The 13,088-nt window shown below is 47.0% G+C and overlaps 1 protein-coding gene across 1 annotated transcript in view; it reads left to right on the plus strand.

Moving 5' to 3' along the window:
• Nucleotides 1–5,212: 5,212 nt before the first annotated feature.
• PTPRT (protein tyrosine phosphatase receptor type T) overlaps nt 5,213–13,088 on the plus strand; it is an 890,723-nt gene continuing 882,847 nt past the window's right edge. Inside the window, exons 1-2 of the mRNA XM_075527730.1 lie at nt 5,213–5,228; nt 6,894–7,019. Coding sequence (XP_075383845.1) covers nt 5,213–5,228; nt 6,894–7,019 — 142 coding nt within the window. The remainder of the gene's footprint in view (nt 5,229–6,893; nt 7,020–13,088) is intronic.

Here is a 13,088-nt window from a genome sequence, read left to right on the forward strand (position 1 = left end):
AAGCATATTTGTATATAGGTTGCCATCATTATTTTCTAAATATTTACTTTCAGTTCCTCTTTCTTCCCTCCCTCCTCCCCATCCTTGTGCCCCTTGATAAATTACACATTATTGTTATTTTCATATCTCACACTGACTGCTGTCTGCCTTCCCCCACTGTAAATCTTTATGGGCATAGACAGCTTCACCTTTCTCCCTCAGAGTGGTTGGTGATTTTGAACTTCTGACCTTGCAGTTAGCAGCCCAACATGTAACTCATTAGGCAAAAATCAAGCCTGTAGCTCATGTCCTCCTTTGCTGGGAGCCCAGTAACTCTGTGGAAAAGTTGTGTACATGCAGGCAGAAAATAAATGTAATTAAACTGCTAGCTAACATGAATTAATGAGCTTCATGAAAGTGATTATTTTATTTTATCATTTTGCATGGCATGCCAAATGTATGTTTGTAGGCTGAAGACAGCCCTGTCCATCTGTTTGACCTTTGCAGGTCACTTAGCTCCTTCAATATGATAGGGAAGATATGCCTCACAGAGTTGTGAGGGTCATGTGACAGCACATGAACAAGCAGAAGAAACATGCCACATATCACTCCATGCCGAGGATGCGTCCCATGAAGTTGGACGGACATGATAGGATTTGGATGTTAGGTGAACACTCTCCCCGTGTCTGGCTCTGACTTTTCTTGATGCATCTCAACAAAGTTTCAGCAGTGATCGCCAACACACCGAGCTTGTGTTCAGTCCTCGATCCCCATCAGTAGACGTTTCTCTACCTTTGATGCCAGCCCTCTTGTATTTTCCCAAGCCTGGTAGCTTCCAATAGAGCCTAGCCTTGAACAGTTTGGAAATGTTTTGTCTTTTGAGGGTCGTCCTGAATTGGCGAGTGTGGCCTATACCTAAATGGTGAGCCTTGGCTTTCACGAATTTTTCCACCTTCATGTTGTTTAAGGGCCTTTTGTTTTATTCCTAAATGGATACTTCTCCTTTGTCTCTTGCTGTTGCTGTCACCAGCACTGGGCTTGCTGGGTTTGGGAGCCATGATGCACTTCCTGGTAATATTTTTGTAGAAACATTTAAACGGAGAGATACTGGTTCAATACTAAAGAGACTCATGATATGCATAATTGGATGCTGCTGCTCAGAAGTTGAAGCCAACATTCTTATGGGGTAAAATTTTGGATAGAAAGTACCATACAGTCCATATCTCTTAAGACAATCCATATCATCGGTTTTATATGGACTGAACCATCATATGCTAGGCAGCATGATCATGTGTATACAAGAGCTGTTCATGTGTCATGTGGGAAGCTGGTGCATTCACTGCATCCTACTGTCTGATCTGCATTTCAGAACTCTGTTATAGCTGTGTGGGGCCATGGAAGTATAAGCAGCCAGATGTTGTACGAATGGACATTTTCCAAATGGATATTACATGGCACAGCATTGGTGGAGTCCCGGGTTGGTGCAAATGGTTTATATCTCAACTTCTAGTGGAGAGGGTGGGTGTTCTAATCCACTCAGAAGCACCTCAGAAGAAAGGCCTGGGGATCTCCTGCTGACAACCAGCCATTGAAACCCAATGCTACTCTGGCACTTGGGGTTTCCACGGGTTGGAGTCAACACAGTGGTAACTGGGTTTCCGTTTCCTGATTCCTGGCATGTTTACAATGCATGACAATGCTGAGCAGACACACTTTTTATATCAGCAAGGGTGTGCAAGACACTGCTGTGTGAACAACTAAATTCTAAGATCTCGGGGCACAAGGTGATAAAAGTGTGTACAATTTGCTTGAGGAAGATCAAGTGTTGATCTACTGGTCGGCCGATTCACTGGGTGACTCTCCATCAGAGAGTGCTTTAGGATCTAGATTTCTTTCTGCCTTTGAGACCACTGCCTCCTACTATCTTCAGGCACTTTGAGGGGCTGGCTCCACAGCAGGGGAAGGCAAGGATGGTTTTTTATGGCACATCCGACAAATGGTGGTTACCACTTTTTTCCACTCTGTCACATGGTTCTTTCCACCTACAAGATGGGCTGGAAAAGCAGTATCTCCACCCCCACTCCCGCCACCATTCATTCATTTATGTGTTGATTCAATAAAAATATATTGTGCAGAGACAGGCTAGAAGTATATTTGAGTGATAAATGAAATAGGAAAGTCCCCAATTTTATGAAATTTGTATTCAAAGAGAGGTAGAATAAGCAGTTTAATATTTTTAACAGTTAATATTTTCAACAGTTATATTTTATATTTAACAGAGGGGAAATGAACAATTTCCAGATATTTGTACTTGTTTTCCAGCAAAATTAGAGGCCATATTCTTGAGGGCACAAGAAAACATGGTGATGGAGCGGTTTGCAATTCACATTGCATTCTCTTGGCCATTTCTCTTTCTTCCTCCTGTTTCCTATGCTTGCCCCGGAGGCTGATCTCAGTAGGACTGTCAGTCAGTTCTCGCTAGGAGTACTTGAGGTGCTGCACTTCCCAGACCCCTCACTTCTAGCTGATCAGTCCCAACTCATTAGGATCAGCTTTTATTGGCCTTGACCTGATTAATTTCTCTCCCACAGGCCTCTCTCCACCATGGCAATGGCAGCGCAGAGAAAGGAGATTGGCCCTCTTGGGGCCACCTGGAACTGCTGCTGCTACTGTCTGTATCTTAAATGCTGTGTTTTCATATCTGGGACATTCACTTTGCTGTTCTGCTCAAAGGAGGTTTGTAAGAAAAATAATTTGGATAGGCTCATTTTGGAATTTGTCAAGCAGGCGTTGGGGGGAAGGATCTTTCTATTCCTGGGTGGAAGCAGCACGTTTGAGGCTTGAAAGATGTGGCTATGGTCAGGGTCCAGCGATGGGCTCACCTTGACTAGAGGATACATTGGCCTTCCACTAGCATTTATTATCTCATGTGTTAGACACATCTTCTATAAGCACATACTTTGTGCCAGAGTCGTTCCCTGCCCATTGGAAGCATATTTTCAATGGTTGATTGTTGGTCTCTCTTCTTGTTTTTTAAAGATAATTAAAGTCTAACATCAGGTGCCTCAAACGTATCGTTTCTAGAGTTCCAGTGTATCCATGCACAGGTTTATTAAAAACAAATGATATTTAATCATGATGCTGCGACCAGTGGATGGCTGTAGACATGTTCTCTCACTAGTGTACTTGTCTTAGTCTCCTCAGGTGTCTTCTAGAAAAGATACAATCAAAATAGTGGCTTCCGGAGGGCATTTGCTGGCCCAGTTCAAGTCAAGGTTCTGAAGGTGATGGAGACTTTCTTGGGGTGGGGGAATCCCAAAGAGGTCATCTTGATAGATTTTCTCAAAGGATGCAGGACAGTCACTGGGGCTTAATTTGAAGATGTTTTTAGCAAATCAGAAACCACGTCGGCCGGGGAAAGGCCAGAAAAGTTACACTGAAGCATAATGTCTCCATCACATCAATATTCCTGCTCCTTCTCTTAGGGGATCAAGGATCATCCTTGGAGGATTTCCTTGGGAAACCAAACCCTATTCACTCTATAGCCACGACCTTGCCCTTTCAGACTTCTTTTTGTTCCCCCAAACTGAAAGAGCATTGAAAGGAATTACAACTTGAGTCTCTGAGGATGCTGAAACAGGTGTGACATGATGTAAATGAAAGAGCGCCCCATTATTCATGGAAGGGTTCGAGAGATGGAAAGACAGCCGTCAGAAGTGCACAGACCTAAACAGAGGGGATGTGGAGAAGCAGTAGCTTCCCAATTTAAGATTTGTGCTGATTAAAGCCTTCTATGATTTGGTGGCAATACATTTTAGTGGGCCCTTGTCAATGTGAGGGGAGGCTCTTCTTTCTACGCCCCACCTTTCTTCCTGTGCCCCGTGGCTCTCATTCTTGCTTGTTGACCCTTGTCAACCCACAGGTATCATTGATTTCTTTATTTTATTGTAAATTAGGTTTGTATTTTAGAGCTTCAACTTTATATTCAACAGTTCAAACTGCCAATCAACCAAGAATTTGCCCCTCTCCCGCCCCTTGATTTCTTGTCTCTCTCTTATGGACTGTCCATTCTCCACATCACCCAAGTTAGTACTTGTCTATTGCTTTCTCTTAGATGCTCCCCCAACCCCTGTACACTCTAAAGTCTGTTCCCTTTGGTATGAAAGCCGTTTCCTTGTCTGTCCCCAGCCCCCCACCCCCACCCCCACACACCATATAACAATGGTCTCATACCATATCTATCCTTTTGTGATTGGCTAACTTACTCAGGATAATGCTCTCCAGGTCCATCCATACTGTGGTGGTTTCATCATTGTTCTGCAATGGTAACTAGTACGCTGTTGTGTGCACGTGCCAATGTTTAGGATATGTATACAGTCTAGGGATTGCCAGATCATATGAAATGTCTATTTCCAGTTGTTTGGGGTGGTGCCCTATCGTGCTCCTCAGTGGTTGTATCGTTGCTCTTTTTCCTCCAGCCCCCCAGAGCCCCCAAGACATGTGGCTGTTGTGTGTCGCCAACCTTCTTCACTGAGTTGGGTGCAGTGGAGGGGCAGTACAGCTCAGGAGTTGCTTTACAATTATGGTCAGCAAAGCTGACCTTAGACCACACCCATCCTCCCCTCTCACTGGATCGTCCTTCAGAGTATGTCTTAAAATATGCTATTCTTAATCAGCTTACTTTTAAGTATCAACCTGTCTCCCTAAATGGCTATAGCATGTTCCTTGAGACTGTAGGCAGGGGCAGGGACTCACATAGGATCATCCTTGATATTTGTCTGGGTTTGAATGTGGCTTAGTGGTACTGGAGAATCAATGGTCCCTTAGGGGGGGATGGTGATGTGATAAGATGTGAGAATCAGGGAGACAAGAGAGGCCTAGCATGCATGCCGAGATCTGCAAGACCACCAGGAGCTTGCTGTAGAATCCAGGGGCTTCACTGTTCCATGCCCTGTGTGCATGTTTCACAGTGTTGCTCTGACAAAGTGAAGGGCCTCCCAGATCACAAACAAGTCCCATTTTTAAGTCTATCTTTAAGTATAATTTTTTTCTTTTTAAAAATCATTTTATAGGAGCTCATACAACTCATCACAATCCATACACACATCAACTGTGTAAAGCAAATTTGTACATTCATTGCCCTCATCATTCTCAAAACATTTGCTGTCCACCTAAGCCCCTGGCATCAGCTCCTCATTTTCCCCCCTCCCTCCTAAGTACAATTTTTTTAGGTATGGTTTATATCCAAGGTAAGCTAATCCAATATTTGTCTTATTGTATAATATACCTTTCTGGGTATAAAAGCACGAGGGAAATACTTGTAGATTTAGACAAATAGAATAATACAGAACTGATCATGATAACCTTTCGGTGTGCATCACAACGTAGCACTCATTTGTTATTACCGACTATCGTAGGGACCTTTACTGTTTAATGTCATAGTCCTTACAGATGTGGGTTCAGAACAACGGGTTGTATGTACGTCAGATGTTCTTAGCCCAGGGGCTCCCTGTACCATGTATTGGCTGATGTATAAGAACAGAACTCTATTCTCTCACAGCTTGGGAGCCTCTGAAAACAGGATGTTGTGGTGGTTTCTTCGAAGGAGTCCAGGGAACAAGCTGCTCCATGCCATTCTCCTCACTTCAGGGGATGGCTGGCAATCCTTATTGCTTGGCTTTGAGATACAGTTTCTGACTGTCTTCCAAGGCTTTCTTTCCGGTGACCCTCTGTGTGTCCCATCTCTTCTTTTATAAGGTTGCTACTCATATTGGGTCAGGAAGCACCCAAGTCCATTCTAACTTAAGTGGTACCATCTTCAAAGACCCCATTTCCTAACAAAGCCACATGGACAGGTACCAAGAGCTACGCCTTCGGGGTCACCTTCCTGGATTCCTGATACCCTGGGAGACCCTCCTTCTCTCTGCCCAGAGAGATGCTGCTGTTCTTCAAGTGCTGCTCAGGTCTCCTCTTCCTCTCCTGCCTACTCTACAGTAGAATGAGCTCCTACTGCTCAGGACAGACCAGCCCTCCCCAGTTTGGAGTTCATATATCTTCCACACTTTCGTCGCTCTCTCAGTACATCTCTAATGTTCCTGGCGACACTACGGCCACGTTGAGGGGATGCTAGCCTCTTAGCTGAGCTCAGTCCATTCTTGTCAAAATTGACACGATACATGGAGTTACAAACATGGGATGGCTTGACCTTGAACATACCCTTAAAGGAAGAAGTTGAAAGACCTCAGTGTTGGTTTTGTTGGGTTTCAGATCTCTGGCTCTCTTCACTTCGTCACAAGCTCTATACCCATTTTATAAACCATAATTTTCAAGCTGTTTTTCAAGGGAAGAAGGTGGATTCTGAGCACTTACTCTCTGCCAGCTACTTCACATATGTTATCTGTGTGAATCCGCATAGTATTTCTGGAAGATAGAGGTTCCCATCCATACTACGGGGGAGCAAACGGAGACCCAGAGGGGTTAAGCACCTGGCCCAAGCTCACCCAGCTTTGCAAAGCCGAGATCTCTGCCTGGCTTTGCCACGCTCCGGAGCGCGTGCGCTTTCTCTCGTGTCTGATGGCATTGTTCCCTGCTGCAGGAAGCAATTAGAGAGGCAGGCCCTGGCATTCATTTTTTTTCTACTGAGAATGAGACATTGCTGTTTACTTTCTCAGGAAGGAAGATAAAAATCAATGTAACTAGCCTTATTAACTTTTTTAAACAGGGGGGCTCGCAGATGCCAGCACCTTTCCTGAGAGCACCAAAGCAAATATAAAAATCTAATTTGCTTGCCTTTTTTTAAAAAAGTCTTCTATGGAGTTTAAAATGCAAAGCTGTAAAGGTAGAGGTGAGGAGATGGGTAAGGAAGCAAGTCTCCGACGGGAGGCTGTATTTACCTGTGTCTCTTTTGTCCCCAGGTGGCTGTTCCTTCGATGAACACTACAGCAACTGTGGCTACAGCGTGGCCCTGGGGACCAATGGGTTCTCCTGGGAGCAGATCAACACATGGGAAAAGCCAATGCTGGACCCTGCCGTGCCCACAGGTATGTGCCCCCCCCACTGTTCGGTGTTGACATTGGGAGAGCTGGCTTTGATATGGGCTCCTAGGGGGGAGCTGCGTCCCTGTTGGGGCTCCCTGAGAAATCCCCAGTTGGCTCTTGGAGGAGTCAATTTCTTATCACCAGAGGTGTTGAGATCAAGGCTGGGTGTCACATGTCATTTGGAGTCAGACGCTTATAGGCTCTCCTTCAGCCTGGAGATGCCGAATGTTGTTGTTGGTTGAGTCCTGGTGACCCCGTGTGGTGAGTAGAACTGCCCCGTGGTGTTTTCCAGACTGTGACCTTTGGGACCCATATCTCCAGGCTTGCAGTCCAAGGATCCTTGGCGTGTGTTGGAACCCCCAACCTCTTAGTTCGTAGTCAAGCCCTTACCCCTTTGTACCACCCAGGGACTCTGGCTACGTGGATGGGCTTCCTCCTCCTGAGAGTAGTGAGTTTCTAAAGGCAGAACTGACTATTGAAGACCTTGAGATCACACCGTGTCTTCCAGGCTCCATGGACACAGGTGGTCTATATGGAGGGAAACTTCTACAGTGAGAATACAAATTAATAAATCCTTTTCCTGACATCCTGAATGCCAGTCACATCTTTCACTAATGGAGCTGAAGGCCGACGTGGGTACTCCTGATGGCTTCCTGTGTGACGTAGACCTATGAGCAACAGCGGAAGTAGTCCATGGGCGGTAAACCTGGGAGGGGTATACTCCAGAGCTGGGTATACCAGATGGGTAGAACCTCTGGGTGTCCCAACTGGTTAATATGCTTGACTGATTAAGCCGGAGCTTCGAGGCTACCCCAGGCACATCGAGGATGCCCAGGCATGGTGACCTGTTCCTGAAAGGTACCCGCCTTGTAAACCCTATGGAGCATGGTTGCTGTAAGTTGGGATGGCCCAATGCCAACCACAGCCACTATGTACTTGGTGGATCATTAAGATGGACGAGACTGGGCAGTGGTTTCTTCTGTGGCCTGTCAGATATCCATGACTTTGCACTAACTCGACAGCCACTGATGACAATAATACCAATGGGGTAAGTCTGGGACAGCGCACCTCTGTGAACGTTAAGGTCGCCTCTCTGTTCAAATAGGAACTTCGGCATGGCTGACAGACAGTTGGTTGTTGGAAAAGGGCAGCCATTCTTGATTAGACTCCCTGGCCAAGCGCCCCCTCTCACCTTCCGCACTGTCTGGTTCTTTCACTAGCTCCTTCTGATACATTTTCTCACTGTGACCTGCAGTGTGGGTGCCCCTCAGTCCTACCTGCACTCTTCCTGCATAGAGCCCAGTCATCCCATGACTTCAGCTACTGTCTATAGGCTGGGTCTCTGTTTCCTGTGTCCAGCCCAGACTTTGCTCATGAATCCTAGACCTACCCAGCCCACTGCCCAGCTGCCAGCTCTTGATGGCTGCCTCTGGGGGAAGAGCTTTTCCAGAATGTCCACAAAGCTGGTGACTGAGAAGATACTTGGGAGAGTTCATATCAGGGTGTGGCTTCAGTGTCCTGTGATTTGGCCTCCCAGTAAGAGCAGAAATTGCTTATATAAGTTCCCCTGGAGTCTTGGTACAGCCCTAGGTATACAAGGCCTGTACTCTTGGTCAAAACCGGGCTTCTCCGATATGGAAGGACCTTGCTGTGCATGAGGAGAGGCATCGACAACCCAATGTTCCCTATTTGTAAGGTGATTGTGGGACATCCTCTGTTCTTATTATTTCATCGTAAATTTTCATTACACTCCCTCTCCTCTCAAATGTGTCCTGGCTAAGACAGCGAACTCACCCATCCCACCAGGAAGCCCAACGCTCTATTGACTTGTACTGAGACATACCCCATCTCCTTCCGCTTGGCTTGCCCATCTTTGATAGAGGCAAAATAAACCTCAAACTGAATTTGTGTGTGTGTGTGTGTGTATTCTTGCACACATATGAACTTTCTCTACTTATCTTTTGCTCACTTGATGCCCTGGAGGCTCTTGCAGGCTCCCAAACTCAATATTTCCACAGTGGAACTCCTGATTCACCCTTTCCCATGCTGTCTTTCTAGTCTCTCATGTTCCTTATCCCTGAAAGGCCTCTTCACCCACTGTTACCAATTCCCAAGCCCAGGAACCCAGGGATCATACCTCTCTGTCTCTCCTCTCGCTTACCCTCTTTTTCCATTAGTAACTTAGTTCTACCGTTTTACCTTCTGACCTTCATTCTGCCCCATCTCTCCATGTCTGCCACCTTTGCCCATGCGATACCACCCAGCGTTCTCTCCTAGATAAATAAGTTTCCCGACTTCTCTAATCTGTTCTCCACACTGAACCGGAAAGGATTGTCCCAATGCATAGATCTAGTAATACTAGACCTTCTCCTTGTATTTTGTGTTCTTATCCCCAACCACCTTTTGCTTGAAATTCTTTTGAGGCTTCCCATTACTGTGAGCAAGACTAAAGCCCCCCCCCCCATGGCCTCTAGTGTCCTGCATGACAGATCCTGCCTCAGTTCCAGCCCCACTGTTCCCCTCTCCCTTGTGCTCACTTCCACTGACCTGTTATTTCCCAGAAGGCTCCAGGCTCTGTCAGGAACTCATTACATCAGCACTTTCCATAGAACCTCTTCTTCTGCCACAACTCCTGGCTTACTTAGTGGAAATGTCACTTCCCAGTCTCTGTCCTGGTCGTCATCGCACCCTGTACTTCTCAGGAACATGCACCACAGCTGAAGCCATATGTTCAGCCTGTTTCACCCAGCTTATAAATCCCATTTGAATAAGGATTGTCAGAATCTTGCCCAAAGCCTTATCTCAGTCTACAGTCTATCACACATATTGTTCTTGCTGCTAGCAGCTGATTCGGTAAGACTCTGGCTCATGGTAAATAAAGGAAAGTTCATGTTGAAATGCAGACTGTCTGGTCTTGTGCCACCCCCATGATCACTTGAAGATTGGATTGTTGTAATTCATTGGATTTTGTGGAAGTAGCCCACGGGGCTCTTGCTAGTCTGTCTTAGTCTAGAAGTGTCCCTTAAATCTGCTCAGCATCGTAGCAACACTATATCCTCTACTTAAAAACACGCAATGGCTGCATATTAGGTGCATTGGTTAGACTTGAACCTGGATCTACTGAGTGAAGGCAATGATTTTCTATTGACTCACTAACATTCACTAAATAACATGTTTTGGGGTGAATGGAAGGAAGGAAGGAAGGAAGAAGGAAGGAAGGAAGGAAGGAAGGAAGGAAGGAAGGAAGGAAGGAAGGAAGGAAGGAAGGAAGGATGGGCAAGTGGATGGATAGATGGGGGTAGATATATGGGAAGATGGCCTGCAGTAAATGTTTTTTCTTCTCAAAGGAAGAATTGAATAACAAATTTTATCAAATGCCTTTGTCACCTCTGTTGATTAATCAATTTCATTAAAAATAATATTTATCATCATTCCAGTTTGACAGCTCAGAAGAGCATCGTTCTGGGAAGCGGAAAGAGACTGATGCTTTCCCATCATGCCCTTCCCTCTCCCCAAAGAAGCAACTCTGGATTCTGCTCTTAACTTGCCCCACCCCTTGCTTCAGCAGAGTGCTATGCTGTAATGATTGGCGTGCGCTAGCATGACAGAGCACTTGGCAATGATCTCTGGATCACTGAGGTGACTGTCAGGAGGTGCTTGAGCGCTCCACCGTAAGGTGGGCAGTTTGATCCCGCCAACCACTCCATGGGAGAAACGTGGCTATTGCGTCCTTCAAGATGACAGGCTGGGAACCCCGATGGGGCGATTCGACCTTGTCTTATACGGTCCCTGTGAGTTGGAATCTACCTGATGGTCATCAGGCTGTTTCTCAGGCAAGGAAGCAGGAAAGTGAATCTGGATTAGGTGAAGCTGTTTGTTCTTTTTCTGGGCAGAGGCTGAAACCCAGCTTTCCCTCTCTGAAGCCAGCAGTTTCTGTAACATTTGGGAAGCCTGAAATCAGTCTGAATCCTGGTCTTCTGATGTCCTACAGCCTTTCACTCATCCCTTTCCACGGGCACATCTCTGTGCTTGGCTCTGGATAAATCAGATCCTGCTATTTGAATGACTGGGACCCTCCAGTGGCCTCCTCAAGAACATAGGATAATAACATCTGGATTTCACAGCAGAGCCTGCAAGGTCCTGCGTGAACTCACCTTTTATTTGAACCTGTCTTCTTCCTTTCAGTGTGTTCCCGGCTACTTCTCCCTTCCTGGGACTGGCCCAGTCCTTTCCTGATTCCTTTGCTCAGACCAGTCCCTCTTGCTGGAATGGTTTGGATGGAGGGTTTCCTTTGGCATCAGCTCAGAATCCTGGGGGAGTTCTTTCTAGACCGATTCTTTTTTATGGAGTCCAGTACTGGTCTCCCAAAGCCACTGTCATGGACATGGTTTGGGGGACACCTCTTCAGTCCTGTCTCTAGCTGACTCCCCCAGGTGGCCTCCATGGTTGTTATCAATGGGACAAACCTATGAATGTGGAGAATCTGCACATAGCATGGGTTCAGTCAGTGCAAGTCCCCCCTGAGCTCTCGTCTGGTTCTTTCAGTCTCTGGCTGGAAGTCTTAGAGCCATGGCTCCATCACCGCATCTCATGGGGAGGGCTACTTTACAATCTGGATCCTTTGGGGAGTTGGTTTGCCAGGCACCCTGGAGGGGCCCAGAAAGGTTCCAATACCCAGGGTGTATTGTTGCACCAAGGGCTTACGGAGCCTCTGCCATCCCAGCTCCTTTAACAGAATGCTGCACTGTACGCCTGTTGTACTCGTTTCCTGCTCGGATCCACCGGGAAAGCCCTTGGGCGAGCAGTCCTGGAGCAGAGTTGCCCCCATCGCAGCTTCCTCTTGATGAGGTTGCCACAAGAAAAGGTGTTCCTGAATCCAATAAACACCCTTCTTTCGGACTTGTGTCCTGTCCAGGGCTTTCCCTGCGGCGACCACAGCCTCTCAGCGCCTCCTGGCCCCGGCGTGGATTTCCACCAGGTAACCCTGGGGACAGTCCTGGCACAACCGCGGGGCACGGAGCGGCTCTTAAAGGCTGAAGGAAGTGGCAAGTGCTATAGAGGTCCCTTTGTTTTCTTAAAAACACCGTGGTAAAACCGATAGAACAAAACATGTGTCATGTCAACGACGTTCAAGTGTATAATTCAGTGCCATTGATGACATTCACTGTCCCCTGTACCCATCAGCACGATGCATATACAAACAGCTTTTAGCACCCGGAATGCAAACACAATTGCCTCATATGCATGCAGACGCTGGACAATGCATGAGGAAGACTGTGGTTAAAATGGATGGCTTTGATTGACAGCCTTGACGTAGAGCCTTGCTAGCCCTTTGCCTGCTGGATGAGAGAGCCAATCTGTGTGGGAAGAAGCGCAGCTGGAAGGTCTCTAGAAGCAAGGAGAGAGAGACTGTGACGTGGCTCCTGCACGTGTTCTTCGGAGGGGCTAGCCTCTGGAGAGGAGCATTGTGGTTGGTGAAGAACGTCTTGTGGAGGGAAGATCTGCCATACGAAGGATTGTTACCATGGCCGGAAGCATGCGCTCAGACAGAGGCATGACTGCCTGTGAGCATGGCGCAGGACCATGCGACGTTTCGTTCTGTTGGACAAAGGGGAAGCTGTGGGCACCTTAGTGACACCGAGCAGCCGCAGCACAGAGAGACCCAGTCCCCGTCCTCCCTTCTCCCAGCTCCAGCGCCCACGATTGCATGGGGGTCTCTAGATGGTTCATCGCAGTGGTGTCACACCGCACTTGTCGGGTGGTGTCTGGCTTCGTCTACTGAGCAGATGTTTTCAAGGGTCTTCCATGTCGTCGCGAGTGTCAGGACCTCCATCCTCCTTTTGGCGGGATCCTGTTCTGTTGTGTGTGTGTAGCAGGGTTTATGTCTCCCTTCGTCTGTTGAAGGATAATGCATGCGCTGTTTCCCATGAGGGAACTTTAAAGCAGTCTGAAGTCACAGGTGGGGCTTTTGTCTTCTTCTGTAGCAGTGGTCCTCACTGTCCTCATGCCGCGACCCTTGAATACAGTTCCTCATGTGGTGGGGACCCACCAGCCATAACATGATTTTCATTG

This window comes from Tenrec ecaudatus, chromosome 12, assembly GCF_050624435.1.
Source record: "Tenrec ecaudatus isolate mTenEca1 chromosome 12, mTenEca1.hap1, whole genome shotgun sequence".
Classification (NCBI taxonomy): domain Eukaryota; kingdom Metazoa; phylum Chordata; class Mammalia; order Afrosoricida; family Tenrecidae; genus Tenrec; species Tenrec ecaudatus.